At 45.3% G+C, this 26,599-nt stretch overlaps 1 protein-coding gene across 1 annotated transcript; it reads left to right on the top strand.

The window, feature by feature from the left end:
* The first annotated feature begins 578 nt into the window (after positions 1-578).
* On the top strand, positions 579-25,499 carry LOC135557363 (sine oculis-binding protein homolog). The gene is given in 8 exon segments (XM_064990575.1): positions 579-874; positions 3,553-3,691; positions 4,514-4,702; positions 4,978-5,129; positions 14,812-14,913; positions 15,555-17,034; positions 17,037-17,581; positions 25,411-25,499. Coding segments are annotated over 7 exon segments (2,691 nt in total). The 5' UTR covers positions 579-781; the 3' UTR covers positions 17,573-17,581; positions 25,411-25,499.
* The last annotated feature ends 1,100 nt before the right edge of the window (positions 25,500-26,599 follow it).

Raw genomic sequence — 26,599 nt, 5'->3', positions numbered from 1 at the left:
TTTGGCCGGGGTAGGCCGTCATTAAATAAAGGTAAATAAAAATCAAAAAGACACTTCTCAGTGGCATAGTCCTATGTGGTCTCACCTAAATGAGGCCCTAGCAGGTCCAACTGTGCCATCCCAAAAATATAGTGTTAAACATTCATTGAATAGGGATTTCAGCAGAGCAGGCACATCAAGTAGGTGTGTAGTGGCTTCCTTTCCTCTTGACCATAGCCACAAGTGTGTGGTATCACTGACAATAAAATAATAGTGGGTTGCAGGCTACTTTCCATTGTCCCTGTCCAAGGTTGCTATGTGTCCTCTCGCTATCTCTGTCTTTGATAGAACATATGTCATTTTAGACCGCCCCAAACATTATGTATGGGTATCATTTACCCAATCTGACTTTTAATATATTTATTTAAATACTGGAATATAACACACAGTGTTGGTAGTGTGTTCCCCGCAGATAATACACAGCTCTTGCATTCCTAATGAAATGTATATGTTGAGGGGTGGGCGCCCGGTGTTGGGTTACAGCCCGGAAGCCCCTCCTTGCTCTCCGGGACAGAGAGAGGGGATTGTTCGTTGGCGGCGGTACCACGGCAGCAGCAGGCCACAGCGCCCAACACGCATGTTCAGTGGAGAGTCAATGGAAGGAGCCCTCAGATGACGGACGCAAACGTCTGGGCATGACAGCCGCTGTCACCGAGAGTGACAGATTTTGCACTCTGACGCCGCACCTCGACTAGACCCGAGTGAAGCCCGCCAAAGAAGTGACACGGAGCAAATCAGAACTATGCCAGAGATGGAAAAAGGGAGACCACCGGAAAATAAACGCAGTAGGAAACCTGCGCACCCCGTCAAGAGAGAGATCAACCAAGAGATGAAGGTGAGAGGAATTGTTTTGGCTGCTTTTCTTTTGTCGGTGTTCCGTTTGTGAATTCTTTCAAGGGCAGTTTGATTCAGTGGGGGAGAGTGCCGTGCGTAAAAATCACAGTTCAAGAGGCATAGAAGCGACGCAAACTTTGATTTGTTTCAGTGAAATGATTAGCGCACCTCCCTTTAATGTTGTTTTATAATTCAAAGCCATTATATTATTGAATACTGACGAAATAAAAGTGATAAAACAATTGTGTAACATCAGTCCCATATTGGTGAAATAATATTAGATTACCTGGCCTTGCCATAATAAACCAACTTTCTGGAAATGTACTTTTCCGGGAGGATAGAAAAGTGTGTGTTTAATCAAAGTGTCAATCTTATGTTATCCAATAGGCTATTTGATATCGTGCACACTGAATTGTAGCCCTTCTTTAGTGACGCCATGTCAGTCCAGCTGTGGCCGCGCGCAATGTCCAGTGGTGTTCCAGATGTGCGTCACCACCAGACAGCAAGAACACATAACCTCTTCCCTGCTTCGGCTGTGCTCGCACTTGTTGTGGTAGGATAGTCTATTACAATCTAACTTTATAAAATGGAAGGCATTTGGCCAAACAAACTGAGTAACACTGGTCACTTGAGACTTTCCGCTTAGGACATTTGAGACTTGTGAGTAAAAGGTAAGGAATATCCATGAGCTCCCCCTCCAAAGGACAAAAAAAAAGTAGTTTGCGTTTATATTCTGGTCTTTTCGTGAGAGAAGAAATGTGGTATTTTTGCATGAGTGGTTTGGATTGTAGCTTTGATATGCAGGGAGGGGTGTAGAATTACAACTTAACTAATTTTAATCAAAACATGCGAAATGCTATCCGGGCTTGATGTAAGTCAGCCTGGCCTGGATCTGGGCTGGATCTGGGGGTCGGCCCTGGGTTGTTGCCTTTGGCTGGGGCTCTCTCTGTGGTTTGGGATATGGCTTGTCACTCTCACAAAGCAGATGTTTGTCTGAACTGCCAAGAAGAAACAAAAACAACATTGTGGGAAGTAAAGCATGGGGAGGGGAAAGAAAAGACGCCTGTCTCCGTCTAATGAGAAAATAGTGAGACAAAACGACACTTGAATGTAATGTAGGAGGACTGGCCCTGATGGAATCATTGACGTAGACTGGGCTAGTCCATGGCAGGTAGCACTGACAGACTACTAGTTTGTGAATCTCAGACATGTACAGGATCTACAGTATAAGGTCATGAACTGGGGTTGTTGGACTTGAAGGCCAGTTGTATAAGGGTCGATTTATGAAATAGAGAAGGGGAGGGAAAGAAAGAAAGACGGACAGACAAAAAGACAGACAGACACGGTTGTTTCTGGGCATTCTGTCTGCGGGCTGATCCGGTCCGGTCCAGTGTTGTGTCAGCTAAAGGATCTATTTCAACACCATAGTCTGACCCACTCCCTCCACGTCAGACAGTAGCACACGGACACCAAATACTTGACTAATCATCATTAGGCATATTTAGCTCGATATGATACCACTGTGTGCGCACACACACACACACACACACACACACACACACACACACACACACACACACACACACACACACACACACACACACACACACACACACACACACACACACACACACACACACACACACACACACACATACACATACACACACACACACACACAAAGAAACACACATACACACAGAGCTCCATTTCTTTGAGGCCCTGGTCCGGAGCAGAGGTCAGTCAGTGTGAGGAAAGCAGGGGGAAAGAATGTGCAGTCAGTACTACAGGCCTAGTACAACACTCCCACAGGCAGGCTGTCCACGCTGGAAAAGGTTGAAACCCGAGAGTGCAGTGTCGGGTATCAGGGCTGGAAGGTGCCGGACGGAGGGGGCCAAGGAGAGGCAGAGAGAGGAGAGGGCAGGGGAGAGGAGGGAGGGGACACACAGAGAGGGACTGGAGAGTGCTGGACGCTCAGGAGAGTTGAGGGGAGAGGAGCGGGTCATTTCCCAGAACCATGGGACCTAGAGGCGGTGTAGGGTGTCCCGCTCTGATTTCTGCCCATTCCAGATCGTGTTTCTGCTCCAATCCCCGCTCGCCCCCAAAGCCACAGAGGCGGAGAGGTGGGCAGATGAAGAGACAGGGCTAGACCTTTGTGCTGTTTTTTAAAACATGGTCTTAATAAATAAATTAAAAAGCCTGGACGTTCAATTCTCAACCCATCTGCTTAGAACACTTTTTTTTCTTCTCTGTGTCTCTTTTTTCCCCCCTCAATTAAAAGAGACAAACAAATGATGATTCATAGATTTCACAATAGTATTAGGTTGAAAAACTTTTCCGTCTCTGATTTAGCAAGAGTAAACAAACTGGAATACATCATGGAAAAAGAGTCATACTGTACGCCTCTGTGTTCCCCTATTCATTTCATCCAGGCAGGGCTGGTCTGGAAGTCAAAAGAATCCAGCACATTGATTCGGGAGTGGAAGCTCTGGTTACATTTAAAGAGTGGGATGAAAAAGTTCCACTCACAAACCTCAGATGTAAGGTCACTCAAAACTGAAGTTCATATTGGCTTAGCATTAGCATGCAGTGTTTCAGTTGCCCCGTCACCCGCCATGTCACCTGACTGACATAACCTATAATGTTGCTCAGTGATTTATTTTCCTTTTCTCCCTCTAGACGTTTGCAGAGAGCACCATGAATGAGCTCCTAGGCTGGTACGGCTATGACAAGGTGGAGCTCAGGGACAACGAGGCAACCGAGATACGGAACTACCCCAACCGAGAGAGACGCCAGCAGCATGTCTCCGTCCTTAAAGGTGAGAAAAGGCGAGGGTCCCGTTCAGTAGGACTCATCGTAGCAAAACATTTTGCACCAGATAGTGGAAATCTGTGTTTTAATTGAACAAGTTCAGGTGGCACCTTACCGTTTCAAAATTATTTCTGCCTACTGAACACAACCCAAGATCATTAGTTCAGGTAGTATCTTCCCGTTTCACTCCCTTTCAAAACTTTTCTGCCAACTGAACAAGGCCCAGGTATCTACAACACAGGTAGCATAGTTAACAGAGGTCAGACAGAACTCACGGGTAACCCAATAACAGAGCATACAGGTTTTTCAATAAAGACAGAATCACTTTAAACATTTGCTAGACATACTTGCAACTTAATTCACCATTCTTATGTTTCACTTATTATCCCTGTATGACTGGATTTGTCTCTTTCTAAAATGTTCAGTGCCGTTGTTGTCTTAGGTCTCTCTTTATCTAGTGTTGTGTTGTCTCTCTTGTCTTGATGTGTGTTTTGTCCTATATATTTTTTATTTATTTGTATTTTTAATCCCAGACCCTTCCCTGCAGGAGGCCTTTTGCCTTTTGGTAGGCCGTCATTATAAATAAGAATTTGTTCTTAACTGTCTTGCCTAGTTAAATAAAGGTTAAATAAAATAAAATGATCTTTATTTTTTCAACGTCCTGTGGGCTGCATATACATTATTTGTTTATATGGAGTGATATTAGTGCCCCCAAAAGCTCAACATTTTGAATGCAGATGACATTTATTTTGTCACTTATATCACTCCATACATGTTAGAACATATATGGGCTCTCATAAAGTGACCATACAAATCCTGTACCTTCCAGAAAACTCAGTGCCGAAGCCCAAGAGCTTGAACAGCAAAGTCAGCCCCTCTGCACTGGCCATGAGGAGTGGAGAGAGAGAATCATCCAGCGTCCCCACTTCCTCTTCCTTCCCCAGCTCCTCCTCTTTGACCAGCCCTAAGGAGCATAAGAGTGCTCCTGTAATTGTCCCCCTTATAAAGCCATCTGCAGGTAGGGCAAACATCACACATGCACACACACACACAAGCACTTTGTGTGAACAACTGGGTTAGAACCCAGGTCTCCTGCACATCATAAAAGCTTGCTAACCGCTGAGCTAAAGCCTAGTCTTCAGGTCATCATCATCATCATCATCATCACATATAGCGTACAATTATTTCATACAGATGAAACACTCACATGCTCTTAACATGGTCATCATCATCATCGTCAATCACACTTCGCATGTTGATGTTGAGTCCTCTCTCCTTTGGCTCTGCCCACAGTGGAAGATGTGCAGAATGTGCAGATAGTGTGTGTATGGTGTCAGAAGGAGGGGGTGAAGCGCTACTCTCTCTGTATGGGCACCGAGCTGAAGAGCTTCTGTAGTGAGAAGTGCTTCGCCGCCTGCCGACGGGCCTACTTCAAACGCAACAAGGTGAGGGATTCAACCTTGGTTCAACTAGGAGTCAATGGACAATTTTAGGTCTGACAAAACTGACGAAGTTCAGATGGAAATAAAGATAAGCATGCACACACAGACACACACACATACACACACACACATTAATAGTGAGATTTCTGGCAGGTAAACAAACCCTCGGAAATGGAATACCACTGTTTTCCTCAGTGAGGTCATCTTTATCTATACCATTGTATTGATAAAAAAAATCAAGAACTTAAAGAGAGTGTGTGGGTGCATGCATGTGTGAAGGGTTTTATCCAAGCACAACACAGGTAACACACACACATAACACACACACAAGCTACACTGGAAAAGGGCTAAAAATAGCCCACATGAATATATAGTGCATTCGGAAAGTACTCAGACCCTTTGACTTTTTCCACACTTTGTTATGTTTCAGCCTTATTCTAAAATGTATTAAATAGTTTCTTCTCCCTCATCAATCTACACACAATACCCCATTAATGGCAAAGCAAAAACAGGTTTTTAGACATTTTTGCAAAGTTATAAAAAATGTAAAACTGAAGTGTCACTTTACATAAGTATTCAGACCCTTTACTCTACTTTGTTGAAGCACCTTTGGCAGTCGTTACAGCCTCAAGTCTTCTTGGGTATGACATTACAAGTTTGGCACACTTGCAGATCCTCTCAAGTTCTGTCAGGTTGGATGAGGAGTGTCGGTGCACAGCTATTTTCAGGTGTCTCCAGAGATGTTCGATTGGGTTCAAGTCTGGGCTCTGGCGGGGCCAATCAAGGACATTCAGAGAATTGTCCCGAAGCCACTCCTGCGTTGTCTTGGCTGTGTGCTTAGGGCCATTGTCCTGTTGGAAGGTGAACCTTCTCCTCAGTCCGAGGTCCTTAGTGCTCTGGAGCAGGTTTTCATCAAGGATCTCTCTGTACTTTGCTCCAGTAATCTTTCGCTCGATCCTGACAAGTCTCCCAGTCCCTGCCGCTGAAAAACATACCCACAGCATGATGCTGCCACCACCATGCTTCACCGTAGGGATGGTGTCAGGTTTCCCCCAGACGTGACGCTTGGCATTCAGGCCAAAGAGTTCAATCTTGGTTTCATCAGACCAGATAATCTTGTTTCTCATGGTCTGAAAGTCCTGTAGGTGCCTTTTGGTAAACTCCAAGTGGGCTTTCATGTGCATTTCACTGAGGAGTGGCTTCCGTCTGGCCACACTACCATAAAAGCCTGATTGGTAGAGTGCTGCAGAGATGGTTGTCCTTCTGGAAAGTTCTCCCATCTCCACAAAGGAACTCTGGAGCTCTGTTAGAGTGACCATTGGGTTCTTGGTCACCTCGCTGACCAAGGCCCTTCTCCCCGATTCCTCAGTTTGGCCAGGCGGCCAGCTCAAGGAAGAGTATTGGTGGTTCCAAACTTATTACATTTAAGAATGATGGTAGCCACTGTGTTCTTGCTGAAAAAATGTTTTTGTACCCTTCCCCAGATCTGTGCATTGACACAATCCTGTCTTGGAGCTCTACGGACAATTTCTTCAAACTCACGGCTTGGTTTTTAATCTGTGGGTTTTTAAAACTGTGGGAGGTTATATACACAGGTGTGTGCCTTTCCAAATCATGTCCAATCAATTGAGTTTACAACAGGTGGACTCCAATCAAGTTGTAGAAACACCTTTGAGTCTAATAGCAAATGGTCTGAACACTTATGTAAAATCATTTTTTCATTTAAAAAAAACTTTTAATACATTTGCTAAAATTTCTAAAAACCTGTAATCGCTTTATCATTATGGGGTATTGTGTGCAGATGCATTTTAGAATAAGACTGTAATGTAAGAAAATGTGGGAAAGGTCAATGGGCTTGAATACTTTCCGAATGCACTGTATGTAGTCTTAGAAATATGGTTAATGAAATTAATAACTTACTAACATAAGATAACATTTATATATTATGTAACGATTGACTTCCTCTTCTGATGAGGAATAGGATGGATCGGACCAATGTGCAGCGTGGTAAGTGTTCAAGTTATATTTATTAGAACAGAAACACTAAACAAAATAACAAAGAGAGTGAAACGAAAATGAAACAGTCCTGTAAGGTGCAGCAATACAAAACAGAAAACAACTACCCACAAATCATAGTGGGAAAACAGGCTGCCTAAGTACAGTTCTCAATCAGAGACAATGATAAACAGCTGCCTCTGAATGGGGACCATAGCAGGCCAAACTCAGAAATAAAAAAACATAGAACGCATAGAATGCCCACCCCAACTCACACCCTGACCAAACTAAAATAAAGACATATGAAAGGAACTAAGGTCAGGGCGTGACAGTACCCCCCCCCCCTTCCCAAAGGTTGCGGACTCCACAAAACCTAAACTCATAGGGGAGGGTCTGGGTGGGCATCTGTCCGCTGTGGCGGCGCAGGGCATGGACTCCACTCCACCATCGTCTTGGCCCACTTAAGTGGCGCCTTTGGAGCGGTGACCTTCGCCGCCGACCTCGGATTGGGGACCCTTGCAGCGGGCCCCGAATAGATGGGAGACTCCGGCAGCGCCGGACAGGTGGGAGACTCCGGCAGTACCGGAGTGAAGAGCGACTCCGGCAGCTCCGGATTGACGGGCGGTTCTGGCAGCTTCGGAGTGACGGGCGGCTCCAGCAACTCCTGACTGACGGGCGGCTCAAGCAGCTCCTGACTGATGGGCGACTGGCAGCTCCGGACAGGAGGGCGGCTCTGGCAGCTCCGGACAGGAGGGCGGCTCTGGCAGCTCCGGACAGGAGGGCGGCTCTGGCAGCTCCGGGCAGGAGGGCGGCTCTGGCAGCTCTGGGCAGGTGGGCGGTTCTAGCAGCTCCGGACAGGAGGGAGACCTCCAATGCGCCTCCACAGTCCAGTACGTCCTGTGCCTGCTCCCCGCACTCACCCTGAGGTGCGTGTCACCAGCCCAGTACCACCAGTGCCAACACCACGCACCAGGCTTCCCGTGCGCCTCCAGAGTCCAGTACACCCTGTTCCTCTTCCCTGCACTCATCCTGAGGTGCGTGTCCCCAGCCCGGTACCACCAGTGCCGGCACCACGCACCAGGCCTACAGTGCGCCTCGCCAGTCCAGAGTGTCCGGCGGCAGTACCCAGTCCAGAGCGTCCAGCGACAGTACCCAGTCCAGAGCGTCCAGCGATGGTTCACAGACCGGAACCTCCAACGACGGGCCACAGCCCGGAACCTCCAACGACGGGCCACAGTCCGGAACTACCAACGACGGGCCACAGTCTGGAACCTCCCGCGACGGTCCCCAGCACTGAGTCCCCATCGAGGGTCCCCAGCCCTCAGTGTAGAAAAGGGGGGCGGCGTCCAGAACCTAAGCCGCCACCAAAGTTAGATGACCACCCAGACCCTCCCATATATGTTTAGGTTTGCGGCCGGGAGTCCGCACCTTTTGGGGGGGGTACCGTCACGCCCTGACCTTATTATTTTTTCTTTATTATTTTGGTTAGGTCAGGGTGTGGTGAGGGTGATATGTGTGTTTTTGTCCTGTCTAGGGTTTTTTTGTACATCTTTGGGGTTTTGGTACGTCTAGGTAAATGTAGGTCTATGGTGGCCTGAATTGTTTCCCAATCAGTGACAGCTGATCGTTGTCTCTGATTGGGGATCCTATTTAGGTTGCCATTTTCTATGTTGGTTTTGTGGGTTATTGTCTATGTATTAGTTGCCATGTTGCTATGTATCAGCACCAGTGTTTATAGCTTCTCGTTCGTTTTGTTAGTTTGTTTAGGTGTTCTTCCTTTAATAAAGAGGAATGTATTCTCATCACGCTGCGCCTTGGTCTCCTCGTTACAACGAACGTGACAAGAACTGACTGATAGAACTATTAAAGCTCCATGGATTGATGAGAAATTGAAAAACTGTATGTATGGTTGAAAGAGATGGGGCAAAAGGAGTGGCTAATAAGTCTGGCTGCACATCTGACTGGCTTAACATCTGACTTACTGCAAATTTAGAAATTATGTGACTAAACTCAACAAAATGAAGAATAAACTTCATTATGAAGCCAAGATCAATGATTTAAATGAAATTATGGGCAGAAAGACAAATTCAACTCCATCGTTCATCAAATCTGAAGGTTTATTTATCACAAAACCATTTGATGTTGCCAATTATTTTGATGACTACTTCATTGGAAAAGTGGGAAAACTTAGGCAGGAAATGCCAACAATGAACACTGAACCATCATACTCATGCATAAAAAAACTAATAATGAAAGAAAATCATTACAAGTTTTAATTTGGTAAAGTTAGTGGGGGAGAGGTGGAGAAATGATTGTTATCGATCAATAATGACAAACCTTCTGGCATTGAAAACAGGTGGAGAGCTACTGAGGATGGTAGCTGACTCTATAGCCACTCCTATTTGTCATATGTGTAATCTGAGCCTAGAAGAAATGTGTTGTCCTCAAGCTTGGAGGGAAGCAAAAGTTATTCCGCTACCCAAGAGTGGTAAAGCCTTTACTGGTTCTAACAGCAGACCTATCAGCTTGCTGCCAGCACTTAACAAACTGTTGGAAAAAATGCAGCATGCTTATATAGAAGGGCACTTAACATGTACTGTGCCATTAAACCCCTACAACTCATCCAGAACGCCGCAGCCCGTCTGGTGTTCAACCTTCCCAAGTTCTCTCACGTCACCCCGCTCCTCCGCTCTCTCCACTGGCTTCCAGTTAAAGCTCGCATCCGCTACAAGACCATGGTGCTTGCCTACGGAGCTGTGAGGGGAACGGCACCGCAGTACCTCCAGGCTCTGATCAGGCCCTACACCCAAACAAGGGCACTGCGTTCATCCACCTCTGGCCTGCTCGCCTCCCTACCACTGAGGAAGTACAGTTCCCGCTCAGCCCAGTCAAAACTGTTCGCTGCTCTGGCCCCCCAATGGTGGAACAAACTCCCTCACGACGCCAGGACAGCGGAGTCAATCACCACCTTCCGGAGACACCTGAAACCCCACCTCTTCAAGGAATACCTAGGATAGGATAAAGTAATCCTTCTCACCCCCCCTTAAATGATTTAGATGCACTATTGTAAAGTGGCTGTTCCACTGATGTCAGAAGGTGAATTCACCAATTTGTAAGTTGCTCTGGATAAGAGCGTCTGCTAAATGACTTAAATGTAAATGTAAAATGTACTGCACTGACACAAATGATTGATGATTGGTTGAAAGAAAATGGTAATAAGAAGATTGTGGGAGCTCTACTGTTAAATTTCAGTGCAGCATTTGATATTAATTACCATAACCTGTTATTGAGAAAACGTATGTGTTATTGCTTTTCAACCTCTGCCATATCATGGATTCAGAGCTGCCTAATATAACTTAGAGGGCTTTCCTTATCCTCTTGAAACTCTAGGGGCGCAATTTCATTTTTGGATGAAAAACGTTCCCGTTTTAAACAAGATATTTTGTCACAAACAGATGCTCGACTATGCATATAATTGATAGCTTTGGAAAGAAAACACTCTGAATTTTCCAGAACTGCAAAGATATTCTCTGTGGGTGCCCTAGAACGGGAGCTACAGGCAAAACCAAGATGAAACGGCAACCAGGAAACCAACAGGATTTTTGAGGCTCCGTTTTCCATTGTCTCCTTATATGGCTGTGAATGCGAGAGGAATGAGCCTGCCCTTTCTGTCGTTTCCCCAAGGTGTCTGCAGCATTGTGACGTATTTGTAGGCATATCATTGGAAGATTGACCATAAGAGACTACATTTTCCAGGTGTCCGCCCGGTGTCCTCCGTCGAAATTGGTGCGTCTTTTTCAGCTGCTGGTATTTTTCCATGCGATTCTGAGGGGAAAGCAGGCTTCCACGAACTGCATATCAATGAAGAGATATGTGAAAAAACACCTTGAGGATTGATTCCAAACAACGTTTGCCATGTTTCGGTCGATATTATGGAGTTAATTCGGAAAAAGTTTGGCGTTTTGGTGACTGAATTTTCAGTTCGTTTCGGTAGCCAAATGTGATATACAAAACGGAGCGATTTCTCATACACAAAGATTCTTTCAGGAAAAACTGAACATTTGCTATGTAACTGAGAGTCTACTCATTGAAATCATCCGAAGCTCTTCAAAGGTAAATTATTTTATTTATTTGGTTATCTGGTTTTTGTGAAAATGTTGTGTGCTAAATGCTACTCAAAATGCTAAGCTAGCTAAGCATACTCTTACACAAATTAGTGATTTGCTATGGTTCAAAAGCATATTTTGAAAATCTGAGATGACAGTGTTGTTAAGAAAAGGCTGAGCTTGAGAGCAGGCGCATTATTTTCATTTTATTTGCGATTTTCAGAAATCGTTAACGTTGCGTTATGCTAATGAGCCTGAGGCTTTATTCACGATCCCGGATCCGGGATGGGGAGTATCAAGAGGTTTAATGGAAGCTTCTCTAATGTCAAACATGTAAAGTGTGGTGTACCGCAGGGCAGCACCCTAAGCCCTCTACTCTTTTCTATTTTTACCAATGACCTGCCACTGGCATTAACTTCTAATGGGCAGGTGGGACGGTAGAGTCCCACCTGGCCAACATCGAGTGAAATTCAAAAATACCAAATTCAAAGATTTAACATTCTTGAAAATATATGCGTTATACATCATAATAAAGCTTAACTTCTTGTTAATCCAGCCACTATGTCAGATTTCAAAAAGGCTTTATGGCGAAAGCAAACCATGCGATTACTTGAGGACAGCGGCCCGCATACAAACACATGAAAATCATATTTCTAGGCAGGTGCGCCACAGAAGTCAAAAATCGCGATATAGTTAATGCCTTTCCTTTGAAGATCTTCTTCTGTTGGCACTCCAAAATGTCCCAGAAACATCACAAATGGTCCATTTGTTCGATAATATCCTACTTTATGTCCCAAAAATGTCAATTTAATTGAAGTGTTTGATTCAGAAATACACCGGTTTCAACTCGCCCAACATGCCTAAAATGTATCTAATAAGTTACCTGTAAACTTGTTCCAAACATTTCAAACAGCATTCCTAATCCAACCTCAGGTACCCTAAAAGGTAAATAATTGATACAATTTATAAGAAGGAATAAACTGTTTCTAATACTAATGAAGTGTTTTCTATCCAAATATACCAACTATATCCTAGCTTCTGGGCCTGAGTAACAGGCAGTTTACTTTGTGCACGCTTTTCATCCGGAGGTGAAAATACTGCCCCTTACCCAAGAGAGGTTAAACAAAGCATGTGTGTCCATGTATGCTGATGATTTGTTCATATACGCATCAGCAACCACACCTAATGAAGTCACTGAAACCATTAACAAAGAGTTGCAGTCTGTTTTGGAATGGGTGGCCAATAATAAACTGGTCCTGAACATCTTTAAAACTAAGAGCATTGTATGTGGTACAAGTGATTCCCTAAGTTCTAGACCTCAACTGAATCTGGCAATGAATGGTGTGGCTGTTGAACAAGTTGAGGAGACTAAATTACTTGGTGTTACCTTAGATTGTAAACTGTTATGGTCAAAACATACAGATTCAATGGTTGTAAACATAGGGAGAGGTCTGTCCGTAACAAAGAGATTCTCTGCTTTTTGACACCACACTCCAGAATGCAAGTCCTGCAAGCTCTAGTTTTGTTTTATCTTGATTATTGTCCAGTCGTGTGGTCGAGTGCTGCAAGGTTTAGCTGCATCTGGCCCAGAACAGAGCAGCACATCTTGCTCTTCGTTGTAATCAGAGGGCTAATATAAATACTATGCATGCCAGTCTCTCTTGCCTAAGATATTGTCTAGTCGTGTGGTCGAGTCCTGCAAGGAAAGACCTAGTTAAGCTACAGCTGTTCCAAAGCAGAGCGGCATGTCTTGTTCTTCATTGTAATCAGAGGGTTAATATAAATACTATGCATGCTTGTCTCTCTTGGCTAAGAGTTGAGGAGAGACTAACTGCATCACTTCTTCTTTTTAAAAGAAACATTAATGCGTTGAAAATCCCAAATTGTTTGGATAGTAAACAGAGCTCTGACACACACGCTTACCCCACCAGACATGCCCCCAGGGGTCTTTTCACAGTCCCCAAATCCAGAACAAATTCAAGAAAGTATTATATACTGTATCCTAGTGGTGCAGCCGTCTAAGGTACTGCATCTCAGTGCTGGAGGTGTCACTACAGACCCTGGTTCGATCCCAGGCACAACGGCACAACACCTCTCCCATATTTGACAAAGCTAGTTTGTGTGTATGTAGACTATGTGTGCATTTGTTAAATTGATGTAGTTCTGTCCTTGAGCTGTTCCTGTCCATTAATGTTCTGTATTATCTCATGTTTCATTTTTGTGTGGACCGCAGGAAGAGAAGCTGCTGCTTTCGCAACAGCTAATGAGGACACTAATAAAATACAAACAAAATACACACAGACACCCACACACACATAATGGTTTCTAATAGACAGGCCAGTGTTTGGAGCGTGGGAAGGGGTCAAAGTTTGCAAAGGACAGTTAGGGCTCTATTCAATCTGTATCGCTGAAGCATTAGAGATTGGGTGATAGAAATGTGAAGGTACTTTTCGTATGCATCGTTTACCAGGAATACAGTCTCAGCTAACCGTTAAATTTCAGTCATGCTGTAATGCTGAACTTCTGTGATACCGATTCAATAAAGCCCTTAGTATCAGTTTTGCCTTAATGGAGAAAGGGCCAATCAAAAATGCGGCTTGGTTCGGGAGGACAGGGGAGTAGTGTCCATACACCGCTTCTCTCCCATACACATTACCACCATTTTTCACCCTCCATCCAAGACATGGATACCCCCTCTTAGAGGCATGGGGGTGTCAGGCAAGGCTATCCCCATTCAACATTTCTGTTGTTTATGCAGCGCTAGGTTATAGTCACACAATAACTGACAGGGGGAAAGAGGGAATCGTCTACTGCCTACCTACCAGGCTGCAACAACCCCTCGATTTTTTGGGTTGGTGGAGGTGGGGATGGAACCTTGGCCATTGGCTTGTCCCTGCTTGTCTCACCGAGGAAGAAGGGCAGGGGGCCTAGGGGCAAGGTGTCCAGTTTCAGCGCATACCTTACCTGCAGCTGCCTCATGTTTCGTAACTCAACACGACTCAGTGGGTCACAGTGAAGGGGGGTGCTCACTGCTCGCAGATCCACACAGGATCAGCTTACATGAATCGGGAGGAATGCCCAATATTATTACAGCCGGACCATTGACAATATTATAAGGGTTTTATGTATGTCATCTACTTTATCTTATCAAGACTTTCCAAAACGTTCCCTTTGTTTCAGTGACCTCAAAGCCCACAGGTCAATGTACTCTGTTACATTGAACCCCTATGACGAGGCAAATCTTGCAGTGGTTATTTTGGAATTGGTTATCTAAGTTTGCTTTAATAACCACGAGAGCCATCCATGATGACTTAAAGCAAATGCTACCTCATCAAAGCTTGGTGCTTAAAATCTCATAAGTGTTCAACTGAATCCAGGCTGTACTCTAAAACAACTTTAACTCAATCCTGGGACGTGTTCACAACGTTTTAAAACATTTAGCAAACGGAGATAAAAAAACAATGACTGTTTCTTATTTGACAAATCAGTCCGTTTGTTTGTTTGTTTGGTGCCTAAGAACATGACCGAGCTCTTGACAGTTTGTTATAAGTGTATAATGATGTGGCTTTGCCCCTGTCCGTCAGGCCCGGGATGAAGATCTCAATGGAGGTGAGCAATCCCCCCAACACACCCATGCCGACGACTCACCCCGACTGGTGATGAAGATGAACAGCAGTGGGGCCAGAGTAAGAACAGAACATAATCGACATCATGGAAATACATTACTAAACATAACTAAAATGTTTTTGCTCAAAGTGTACAAATGAAGTCAAGCATGTTTGTCTTTAAGTACACCTACTTCAAAACACTTAATTTCCCAATCTGTGACTGGGAAACTGCCCCTTAAATTGATAGTTTAGCTGTTTTCCATATATAGATATTTGTTACCTTAAAATAGGCTATGGACAAGGAGAGGCTGCAATCCACATTAGGTTCTGTTCAAGTAGTCATAGCCAACAATTAGCCACATCAGCATTTTGGGACCAATTCCCCATGCAAATTAATCTCTCGTGTTTAGAATATATTACATTTAATGCCCAAATCATTTAAAAAAAAGAACACAATGAATTTAATATGATTTGAGCATGAAATTGAACACATGCTATATAGGGAAGATTGCCTTACATGGAGAATTCATCCCAAATGTTGAAGTCACTCCTTTTCCAATATAGACTGATTAAATGTTTTTGTGCGGAAACAATTAAGGGCCTTTTAGGTATTTTGAGATGGAAAAACAATATCACTCTATTTAAATGTTATACAATACATTCCACATTCAAATAATTGGTTTTCCCTTTTCACGTGACACTTTAGTAATTCTCCACAGTCACTCTCGCCTGTACCTCAGGTGTGCGACTGGTGCAAACACGTCCGCCACACCAAAGAGTACCTGGACTTCGGCGCAGGCGCAGAACGGCTCCAGTTCTGCAGTAGTAAGTGCTTGAACCAGTACAAGATGGACGTGTTCTACAGAGAGGCCAGGGCAGCTCTCATCAGCTCCAGCCCAGGCCCAGGAAGACCCACCCAGGATGGGAGAACTGAGTCCAACGGAGGGGGTCAGAACCAGAAACTCCTAACCCCCGAATCGTGGAACAATGGCGCGGCGGTCGTTCGGGGGAGGACCAGGTCACCCAAAGGGCCCATGCCAAGGACTGTGTCACCATCTGAGGCGTCGTCCTCGTCCTCCAAGGCCCCCGTCTCTGGGCTGAGACACCTGGAGAGGCATGTCCTGCCACCGTTGCCACCCCCAGAGGTGGCAAACCACCACTCCGTCCCCCCTCCTCGCCCCCCCATGGAGCACCACCAACACCACCAAGCAATTCCTCAGATCCCACTGCCCTTCATACGGCCCCCCCTCCACGCCCAAGGCCTGACGAGCCCCATCGCCAATCCCCACAGGTGCCACCCTGGCCCCCCTTCCAGCCCCATCAACCGGTCCACCCCTCACTCCCCCCACCACCCCCACCTCCAGCCCCCCTCGGCCTCCTCCATGAACCCACCTAGAATGCACCCATACCCGGGGGCCTACTTCCCTGGCCTGCACTCCCCCCCAATGATGGGGCCCCGTGGCCCTGTGCCCATGCCCTCTATGATGAACTTCGGGAGATGGCCGTCCCTAGGCCCCTTCTTCCCTCAGCCCATGGTCCTGGTTCCCTACCCCATTATTGTACCCATCCCCGTCCCCATCCCCATTCCTATCCCCATACCCATGCCCCCTAAGGCTTCCCCCTCAGACCCCCTAGGGACCTCCCCCAGTGGGGTTATCCAGCCAGTGCCAGATGGGATGGAGAGGAGGTGCTCCAGTGGTGTCAAACTGCCCTCTCCAGGGAGCTCTGTGCAAAGCAGATTAAGTAGAACCACCAACCAGGGTCTCCCGTCGCCCTCCGACCACCCCAAAAGGGATATCACAGATTGGGTTAAATCGGAGAGGCAGGCTCCGTCGCCCATGTCGACCCCCCACAGTGCAGCTTCCTCCCCCAGGGCTTGCTACGATGCTTCTCCTTCTTCCACCTCAGTGATTGAGGCACTGATAGACTTTAAGCTGGGCCAGCAGCAGCAGCCAGAGAGACAGCTCATTCATAGAGTGCTCCAGAGGACCCCAGTCAAGCTGGAGCTCAACCTCCATGGAATGGTGGACCTGTCGGGTAAACGGGAGTCCAGAGCGGGGCAAAGCACCAGGGTATTGGATACCAGAGTGGACCACCACAACCACCACCATGACATTATCAAACCCACCCCTCCACCATCCCAGTCCCCCCTTCACCTTCACGACATTTCCTTCCCCCAGAGCCCAAACACACAACCCCCTCGCACACTCCACCAACGACCAGAGGGGGATGCCGCAGCCCTCCCTGTGATGCCGCCACCTCCTCCCCCCCGATGTCCCCAGATATCCCTAACCGAACGACTACGTCATCATCCCCCGACCTTGCTCCCAGCCCAGACTCCTCCCAGTCCCAGAGAGAGGCCCCGCTCCTTGGCCCTGACTCTGTCCTCAGCGAGCTGGAGGCAGTCAAAGAGAACAGCTGCTCCAATGGCCAGGTCCAGGGGAGGGACCAGGGCCAGTTCCCTCCCCTCCCCACTAGCCAATCAGAGGAGCCCTCGCCCAGTGGCGACCCTAAGGACCCCCACATCCTCGATGAGGACCACGCCTATGCCCTGCCCACCCCCACCCCTACCCCTACCAGGACGGGCAGTTTCCCAGCTACCACCCACACCACACTCCTTCTGCCCAAGCTCAGGGACAAGGGCGCCCTCTGGAGCCCACCAAGTGTGGCTGGACCTGGGGACATGGAGCCTGCTCAGAAGAGACGGTGCCTCCGAATCCGAGATCAGAACAAGTAGAAGAGGGAGGTGGGTGTTGCTTGTTACACAGGCATTTGGGGCACTATCACATATGTTGTTGTTTTTTTTGGGGGGGGGGTCATGGAGATGTTAGGATACCTAGAGGAATCTGAATGAGAAAGACGTAATACAGTTGAAGATTATATGAAGGAACTTCCATATAGATGAAATAACCATAGAAAAAAGTATACAATTAACTGCTTAAATATATCACCAACAATCAAACACACACACACTCGCGTGCCCTGACAGATCCCCATATAAAACAGTCCAACATCCAAACAAAGCGTTGTCACTGTAACAGACCCTGCTTGTTGAGGTGATCTCTTTTCAAAGTGACTCTCATTGTCTCTCTTCTCTGCTCCTTCCCTTGGCCTAGCTGTAATCTTAGAGCTGTGGGGAGTGCCAAATGACTGGGATTCTCTCTCTTTGGAGCCATTCTGTTTCGTGGCCATGCGCATATTGTGTAACCGTGTGTGTGCTTTTGGGAATATCCCATTGGCTCCATTGCACCAGGCACGCTCTAATCAAACATGGTTGATTCAAATACATTTTGAGAACCGAGCTAGTACATTTGGTTCCAAAGCCATACACTTCCTGATCAGTAAAACTAAAGGTTTTTAAAACAATCTGTGAAGATTTCACCTGTTCTGTGTACATGTTTAGGTTGTGGTCAGAACCTTTATTGTAGCACGGCATCAGTGAGATTCAAACCTATGCTGTTCTCTTACTTTACTCACGGTATTAGACCACTGCACCACCAGGGTGAAGGTAACATGCAATGTTTTTTGAACTCAAGCTATTCATTTTAGTCTGTTCAAACAAACTACATTTCAAAGGAAACAAGCACTCATTAACCCTATCAGTCCCAAGTCCCCAGCAAAAATCGTCTTTTAATTGATCTGACCTTCATTTATCTGATTGTTCAGCCTTTAGATTTAGCCTCACAATGAATTGTTTGACCTTTTTCTTTTCAGGACAATCGGAGCTACAAGTAGAACAGAAAACAATTTGATTGACAAATGAAATGTAAAAAAACAAGGTCCACCAAAGGAAAAACCTGAGAAAAATTAATTTATATGAATGCTGTAAGTACAGAAATGGTTTGAACAGTGGGAAATGAACATCCTACGAGTTTGTGACAGAAAATATGTGAGCTTATTACAGTATTATAAACACTGTCCTGGGATTTCCTATGAACTTCTATATAGAAGAACCACTTACTTTCTAACGACTCTTGTGTCGCTTGTGAGAGTCATAGAGTGTCATAGAGCAACACATGTTACATGTGCGTGTTTGTGAGAATCTCAGCTTTATTTTAATAGTTTGTAGCTCAAACCATTCAGAGTCTACGGACATGTTTGTAAAAAGACCCGGCCCAAGTCCCTTCGGGATCCACCCTTGTCTCACAAACACCGCTCTAACTCAGGCCCCATTATTCAGTGTCCATGGGTGAGGTCGATTGATCAAGGGTGATCGAGCAGCTCACCCAAAGGATTGGGTACTGCCAAAGTTCCACACTGTGTGATAATCTTTTATCCCATGAACCACCACTCTTCCAATCCAGCCCTCTTTCTGGCGTTACCTTGGAGACGGTGGCGATCAGCAGACTCGAAGGCGCTGTGAATATGAGAGCCTGTGTGTGTGTGTGTGTGTGTGTGTGTGTGTGTGTGTGTGTGTGTGTGTGTGTGTGTGTGTGTGTGTGTGTGTGTGTGTGTGTGCTGTGAAAATGAGAGCCAGCCCTCAGTGATAGAGCTCTGGGGCTTCATTAGAATACTGAGCAGCAGAACCGGAACGATCCGGTTACGTGTGTCACAACGACACTGACATGCAATACTGGCCCTGGCGCCGTCGCTCGGTCTCACTTCCATGTAGGAGTTTAGTGGTGAGCAATCATCTCTTCTCGTCTAATTTAGTAGCATTTATTGGCGTTCTCTTCTCTCCTCATCTCCCCTATTCTTTCTTATCCTCTCCTTCTCCCTTCCTCTCTTCTTCTCCACCTCCTCTCCCCTTGTCTCTCCTCTCCTCTCTTTCTCTTCTCTCCCTTTATCTACTCTCTCCTCTCTTTCTCTTCTCTCCCTTTATCTACTCTCTCCTCTCCTTCTCTTCTCTCCTTTTATCTACTCTCTCCTCTCCTTCTCCACCTCCTCTCCCCTTTTCTCTCCTCTCCTCTCTTTCTCTTCTCTCCCTTTTTCTACTCTCTCCTCTCTTTCTCTTCTCTCCCTTTATCTACTCTCTCCTCTCCTTCTCCACCTCCTCTCCCCTTTTCTCTCCTCTCCTCTCTTTCTCTTCTCTCCCTTTTTCTACTCTCTCCTCTCGTTCTCTTCTCTCCCTTTATCTACTCTCTCCTCTCGTTCTCTTCTCTCCATTTATCTACTCTCTCCTCTCCTTCTCTTCTCTCCCTTTATCTACTCTCTCCTCTCTTTCTCTTCTCTCCCTTTATCTACTCTCTCCTCTCTTTCTCTTCTCTCCCTTTATCTACTCTCTCCTCTCCTCTCTTTCTCTTCTCTCCATTTATCTACTCTCTCCTCTCTCTTTTCCTTTCCTCTCCTCTCCTCTCTTGTTCCCTTCTCTCACTTCACAGCTTCTTCCTGCCAACCAGATGTTCTATGGAAGACATAAAGTACATTCAAGGAACAACCCTAACGACCAATCAGATTGGAACCCTCCTTACTTTCGACAAATCAGATCCGTCTCCAGTTTACCCTTTTCTAATTGTTCATTCAAGTGGTCCTTTTGCCGCCCAGAGCTGTGTGATTATGTGCTTATCTTTCCGTTTTACATCCTGGGCTTAATGTACACATGATGACAGAGAAGGTTTTGATTTCCAGTTACCTCTACTTCCTCCCTTCTCCCCTCCCATTTCGAAAACCTCATCTTAATAATTGTGTCTGAAAGTGAAAAAGATGGCTATTGGCAGAGAGCGACACATAACCCAATGACTGTTTATCATATATTCCCAAAAGCCATGTGCCAGAAGCATTAAACCATCCCCTTTCAGAGAGGTCCCCGCTTCACCCTTTGTCATTTGTTGTAGTTTCACGTGGTCCACCGGTCTCCTTAGTAACCAATACACATGAAAATCACAGAGGGTTGCCAGCGTTGCGCTGGCGGATTTATTGCTTGGTATTCTGTGTAAGGGGAGCCTGTGTGTGTGTTTGTGTATGTGTGTGTTTTTGGTTTTACTATCTTTGTGGGGACCACAAGTCCTCACAAGGATAGTGAAACAAGGAAAATTCAGACAAGTGGAAGTTTCCCCAGTCCCCACAAGAAAAGATACTATTTTATGCTTAGTGGTTAGGTTAGGTTGACAATTAGGGTTAGGGTTACAATTAAGGTTAGGACCAGTGCTTAATTTGAACCGGAACCTATTTGGCTGGATCTGGTACATCTCGTGGCATGAAAAATGATTGGCTTTCACAGAACTAGAATGAGATTCACTTCTATGATCTCTCTCCCTCCCTCTGCTCTCTCTCTCTCTGCTCTAATAGAGCCTGCAGCTCTCTTCTCTCCAGCATTGCACTTTATAATTTCCTTATTGAGGAAAGGGTTCTGGAGGAGCCTGATAAATTGACATCAATTTGCCAAAGTTATAGAGTTACTGCTGTCTGTTCAGAAATAACTACTACACCACAGTAGCGGAGCGTGGGTAAAATCACTGGGGACACCACCCCCCCAAAAAAAAGCTATATTACAACCTATGTGATGTGATAATTGCGTTATTTGCTCTATAACCTGTTAATTCATATGCCTTGCGACCGTGGTATAGAGGCCTAAAGACCCAGACAATAAGAAGACACAGTGGCAGAATAAATTCAACCACACCTTTGTTTTATGACCGGATAGTAACATCTGTCCAGTGAACAAAGCATATTGCATGTACAGTGACAGACAGTTACATTGCCTACAGCCTGGTCAAGTCAAGTTGTCAGGACCCGGTTTCGAACCTGGGTCTCCGGAGTGAGAAACAGTCACTTAACCAACTGAGCCACGAATAGACAGCAGAACCCAGAAGATGAGGCAGACACAGCAGTACTTAAGACGGTGTATTTAATAAAGAAAAAATCCTAAAATACAAAAAATGGCAAATCCAAAAGGTGGTAGGTAAAACACAAAAAGACCTCAAAAGAAACTCACCAAAAATAAACAAAAACAAAAAACAGAATACCACAAGAACGTCACCCGGAATCGACAAGAGCACACAGAACACTAGGGCAGGGTGCTAACATACAAACACAGAGCACAGAACTGAGGGAAACAAAGGGTTTAAATACAATCAGGGGAAACGAGACACAGGTGCAAATAATAATGGGGATCAAGGGAAAAACATAGGGACAAAAAGCACAATGGGGGCATCTACTGACCAAAACCCGGAACAACCCTGGCCAAATCCTGACACAAGTTAATGTTTCTGGCATTTTCAGACCACAAAACAAGTATTGATTTAGAGCCACAGAGAGTTACCTCAAGTCACAATGAAAACTGGAGCTGCCTCCACTATTCCAGCACCATTTCAACTTCAACATTTCAACATCATCAAATCACCTCTTCTTTTGTCTAATACAGTGAAAACTAAAAGATACCAGAAACGATTTAGTCCAATCAACATCAGCTAAATATGATGTGGATTTTCATGGTTCTGATTTCTTTGTGTGTGTGTGTGTGTGTGTGTGTGTGTGTGTGTGTGTGTGTGTGTGTGTGTGTGTGTGTGTGTGTGTGTGTGTGTGTGTGTGTGTGTGTGTGTGTGTGTGTGTGTGTGTGTGTGTGTGAGTGTGCATGCGCGTTCGTGCAAGTAGATAAACATTTTGACTCACCCTACTTGTGGAGAAACAACAACACCATCCTCCTCTCTTTCATGTTAACGAAACGGTCTGTCACTCTGTCATACAGTACACGCTTGTATTTGTTGTTGTCCTAGGTTACCTGGCTAAAATGCTTGTTTGCTAGCCTAACTTCCATTCATTTCCAACCTTAGTTAACGTTAGCCTTCGACATTTAGTTACATTTTGAACTTCCATCCTCTCAGACCAGTGACACAACAATGTATGAATTGGATGGTGGTTGGATCAGTGGTTCCGGTGGTTCTGATGGTGGTTCTGATCCAAATGTTTGGATCAGAATAGCCATTATAATCATTGGCCAGTACGGAGAATTAAGTAAAACCTCAAGTCCAAATCCCGAACTCCATCCATGGTTAATTTAGGAAAGGGCCAATTTTAGCTAGCTAGCCACCGGAGGACGAGAACACAACGAGATGCACAATTCAAGTTTTTCTGTCAATACCATATGTTCCAAAATCAAAGCTGGCTTCCCTTAACGTTTTTTTTGTTGCGCCAGGACCATTTACAGTTAAGCTCAGTTTAGTTCGACGCTGATTGGCACATTTGGGATTATTTTTTTTATCAAGGGAGGCCAGATGCTCGCTGGCTTCCCTTGCCTTCAATGCTACGGGCGACAACAATGTCATACTTGTTTGGACCAGACAGCATCAGATAGATGGCATACACGTAGAGAGACAGAGGGCCGCTGTTACACACGCTCGGACGCTCGGAAGGAAAATTATGAAACACAGAAAGACAAAAGATCAATTATTTTATATATATATTTTTTTTTTAATTGGTCCATTTTTTGGGGTAAGCCTCACTTTCATTGGCATCCATGAATACACCCCACTGCCACACCATGAGAAAGCCTCAAATTTAGCCACAGAGGATAAATAGCTTCTTTTAAAAATAGCCTAGCTGTCGAGTGTAGCCCAATAACAAGACATAGCCTACAGTTGGGAACGTGTGGCAAATCTGTCAGTGAACAAACAGCATGCAGACAAAACTGGCTTCTTGCAATATTTTAAATAGTCTACAATCGCGGGAAACACAGGTTTGTAAAGCACATGGCTCCGACAGAAAAGAAGAATATAACCAGCTGTAGGCTACCAAAATATTTTATCAACATCCAAATATTGTTGAACAAGGGAGAGAGAGAGAGGGGGGGGGGCTTTGGCACTAACGCATATGCCATCACCAGCAAGTGAGCTGTGCGTCATTGGGTGAGTAAGTGATACTGGAAAGCCTTTTTAGGATGATAATTTCCTCCTCATACTGTAGCATACAACATGTCTCCACACACCTAGGCCTAGGGTATTGATGGATTCAAGATAAGTCATTTTCATTGATCTCAGATTATCAGTCAGTCAAAGTAGCCTGTCATTTCGATCACTTGTGCAGTATTATGGTGCTTTCAAGACAACTGGGAACTCTGAAAAAAACGAGGTGGAATCATGACGTCAGTGATCTTCAGGTCGGAAAGTCGGAGCTCTTAGGCCAGAGTTCCCCACTTGGAATTCCGAGTTGGAAGTCCGTTCAAAACTCATTTTCCCAGTCGGAGCTATTTTGTTTCTGAATTTTACAGTTGTCTTGAACGCACTGAAGTCGGAAGTCAGATATTTCCCAGTTCTCAGTTTCGAGTTGTTTTGAACGTGGCAATAAAAAAACATTATGCCAAAGTCTCCAGTAATGTAAAATGACGTAGGATTGGATGAAATGCATTTATACAAGGCCAAACATTTCCCGGACCCTAGGCGAGAAAAAATGTTCCCCATGTGTGGAACTTCTATAAGTGCCTCTACTATATTGCTCTATGTCACAGTGGAAATGTGATGATATGTACAGCATGCTTTATTATAAAGAATAGTTTTTCTTTATCATGTGTTCCGGTACCTCAAAGCTCCCCAGGTCATCCCCCTCTCGTGCTAACTTTTTGTTCCGGCACCTCCAAATGTACTAGTTAAGCACTGGTTAGGAGTTAGGGGTTAAGGTTAGCATTAGGTTGTTAAGGATTAGGGTTAGGGGTTAGGGAAAACAGGATATTGAACGGGAATAGTTTTTTTGGTCCCCAAAAGGATAGTAAAACAAACGTGTGTGCGTGTGTATACAGTATATGTGTCTGCTGAGGGTGTGTATAGTAATGTGTGTGTGTGTTTTCATATGTCGCAAGCGCTTATGTGTAATGGGACCTGGTCTGCGTTCACAGTCGACTGACTTTAGCTTAGTAACTCTCAGTGCAGAGGTTAATATGGCTGTCCACTTTCATTGTGTTCGCTACTAAAAGTGTCTTAAAAATACTTTTAAGTCTTTTAGCTCTGACAAAATCAACAGGCCAACTGGAGGATTTCAGCTCAGGAAATAGCCTGGTTTCGTCTCAGTTTTCAATGCCTTTATTTGGGCTATTTTATTGCCACGTGTAACTAGATCCCTCCACATGGGTATTTGCAGAGCGTTTGAAACTTAAACGGAGAGGGACAAGGGGAATAGAGAGTTAGAGAGTACAGAGCCATGGCTTCTTGGCCCCTGGTGTGTGTGTGTGTGTGTGTGTGTGTGTGTGTGTGTGTGTGTGTGTGTGTGTGTGTGTGTGTGTGTGTGTGTGTGTGTGTGTGTGTGTGTGTGTGTGTGCATCCGCCTGTGTGAGTGTGTGTTCAGCACAGATGTTCTTGGCTTGATAATAACCTATGTGACAGTTATCTGGGTGTTGACATATCTAAAAGCCTCATTCTCACAGTGTTTATGTTGAGTGGGTGGATTAAGGAAGGGAGGATTGACAGAATAGGAAGGCAGATCTAAGACTATGGTATAGATGTAAATGTAAATGCTTTCTCTCTCTCTCATCCCCCTTTGTCTCGCTCTCTCTTTTTCTTTCTGTCTCTCTTTCACTCTCTCCCTCTCCGTGTCTCTCTCTTCTCTCTCTCTCTCATTTTCTTTCTTTCTCTCACTTTCTCTCTTTCTACGTCTTTCGTTCTCTCTCTCTGTATGTGATGAACTGCTTTACTGTTTTACACTGTACAGCGGTACCAGATCCAGTGCCCTGCCCTCTTATGGACATCACCAGAACCAACGCCCTCTCTCCAATCCATTCCTCAGCCAATCAGTCAGCCACCAGGGAGATTGGCCCCGCCCTTCTTCTGACCACGAGGTGCCAATCAAGGAAGCAGTCCAATGGGGGACGCAGCCCAAGATATGGACTTCTAGTATATTCACAGCATCTTTGGACTTCAGAGATACCTCCTTCTTTGATCTCTGCCATACTCCATGAGCCTATCAGAGTCCTCAACCCTATTCAGTGGCTCTACACTAGACGGTAGGCTACTAGGCTCCAATCATCAGCCTTGTGTGGTCTTCTGAGATGGAGCCTGAACCTGATCTCTTTCCTGGGGAAACGGTTTGTTTTCTCTGCCCGGCTCCACACAAAGAGCCACATTGTTCCTCTCCCCCATATCCCACGCTAACTCCCCTACTCGGGTTTTGGGTTACCTGGCCGACGGGGGCTCAGGCTTCAGGAGGAGTGTCTTTTTTTTGGTCTGATTGAGGGCCAGGAATATGTGTGTACCCGCCTCTCCTTCTTTCCTCTCCTCTCTGTACCCCCTGCTCAATTGCAGTATACAGTACACACACCAGTCCTGAAGTGCAACTTCTTACCCCAATTGCTTGATAACTTCCTCTTTCCCTCGTATATCCTCTCACGAAGGATGAGGGTAAATTTATCCTGAACTATTTTAAGGAGGGATGGAATCTCCTGGAGCAATGAAAAATATGAACTGTGAACAATGTCATATGATAACGAAGGAGAGAGGGAGCAAGTCCCATATATCAATCTACTGATATAGCTGAGTTGGCAAGGGAAGTTTTGACTTGCCTGAGATTTGAAGACTTGTCCCCAAAATGAATGCCAAGGCTTTGGCTCAAAGGGCTAACACAGTCTTGTGATGTGCAGGAGACCTGGGTTTCAGACCATCACACAGGCAGGGATTATAATACTGACTCAGTCATGGGACTTGGGCTATATTGTCACAGGCATACCATTTATGATCTTTTTACCACCAATTGCTCTTTTGACCAATCAGATCAGATCTTATGCCAATAATCGGGCAGCCTGTGCAAACACTGCCATAGAAGTAGATATTTTGAGTTTCCAAACCCACTCCCTCTGATGATGCTCCTTAGATAATGTTGATGCTCCTCAGATAATGTGCAGTGG

Source organism: Oncorhynchus masou, chromosome 16 (assembly GCF_036934945.1).
Source record: "Oncorhynchus masou masou isolate Uvic2021 chromosome 16, UVic_Omas_1.1, whole genome shotgun sequence".
Lineage (NCBI taxonomy): Eukaryota > Metazoa > Chordata > Actinopteri > Salmoniformes > Salmonidae > Oncorhynchus > Oncorhynchus masou.
Note: the sequence above shows the minus strand (reverse complement) of the source record. Positions and strands in the feature narration are given on the sequence as shown.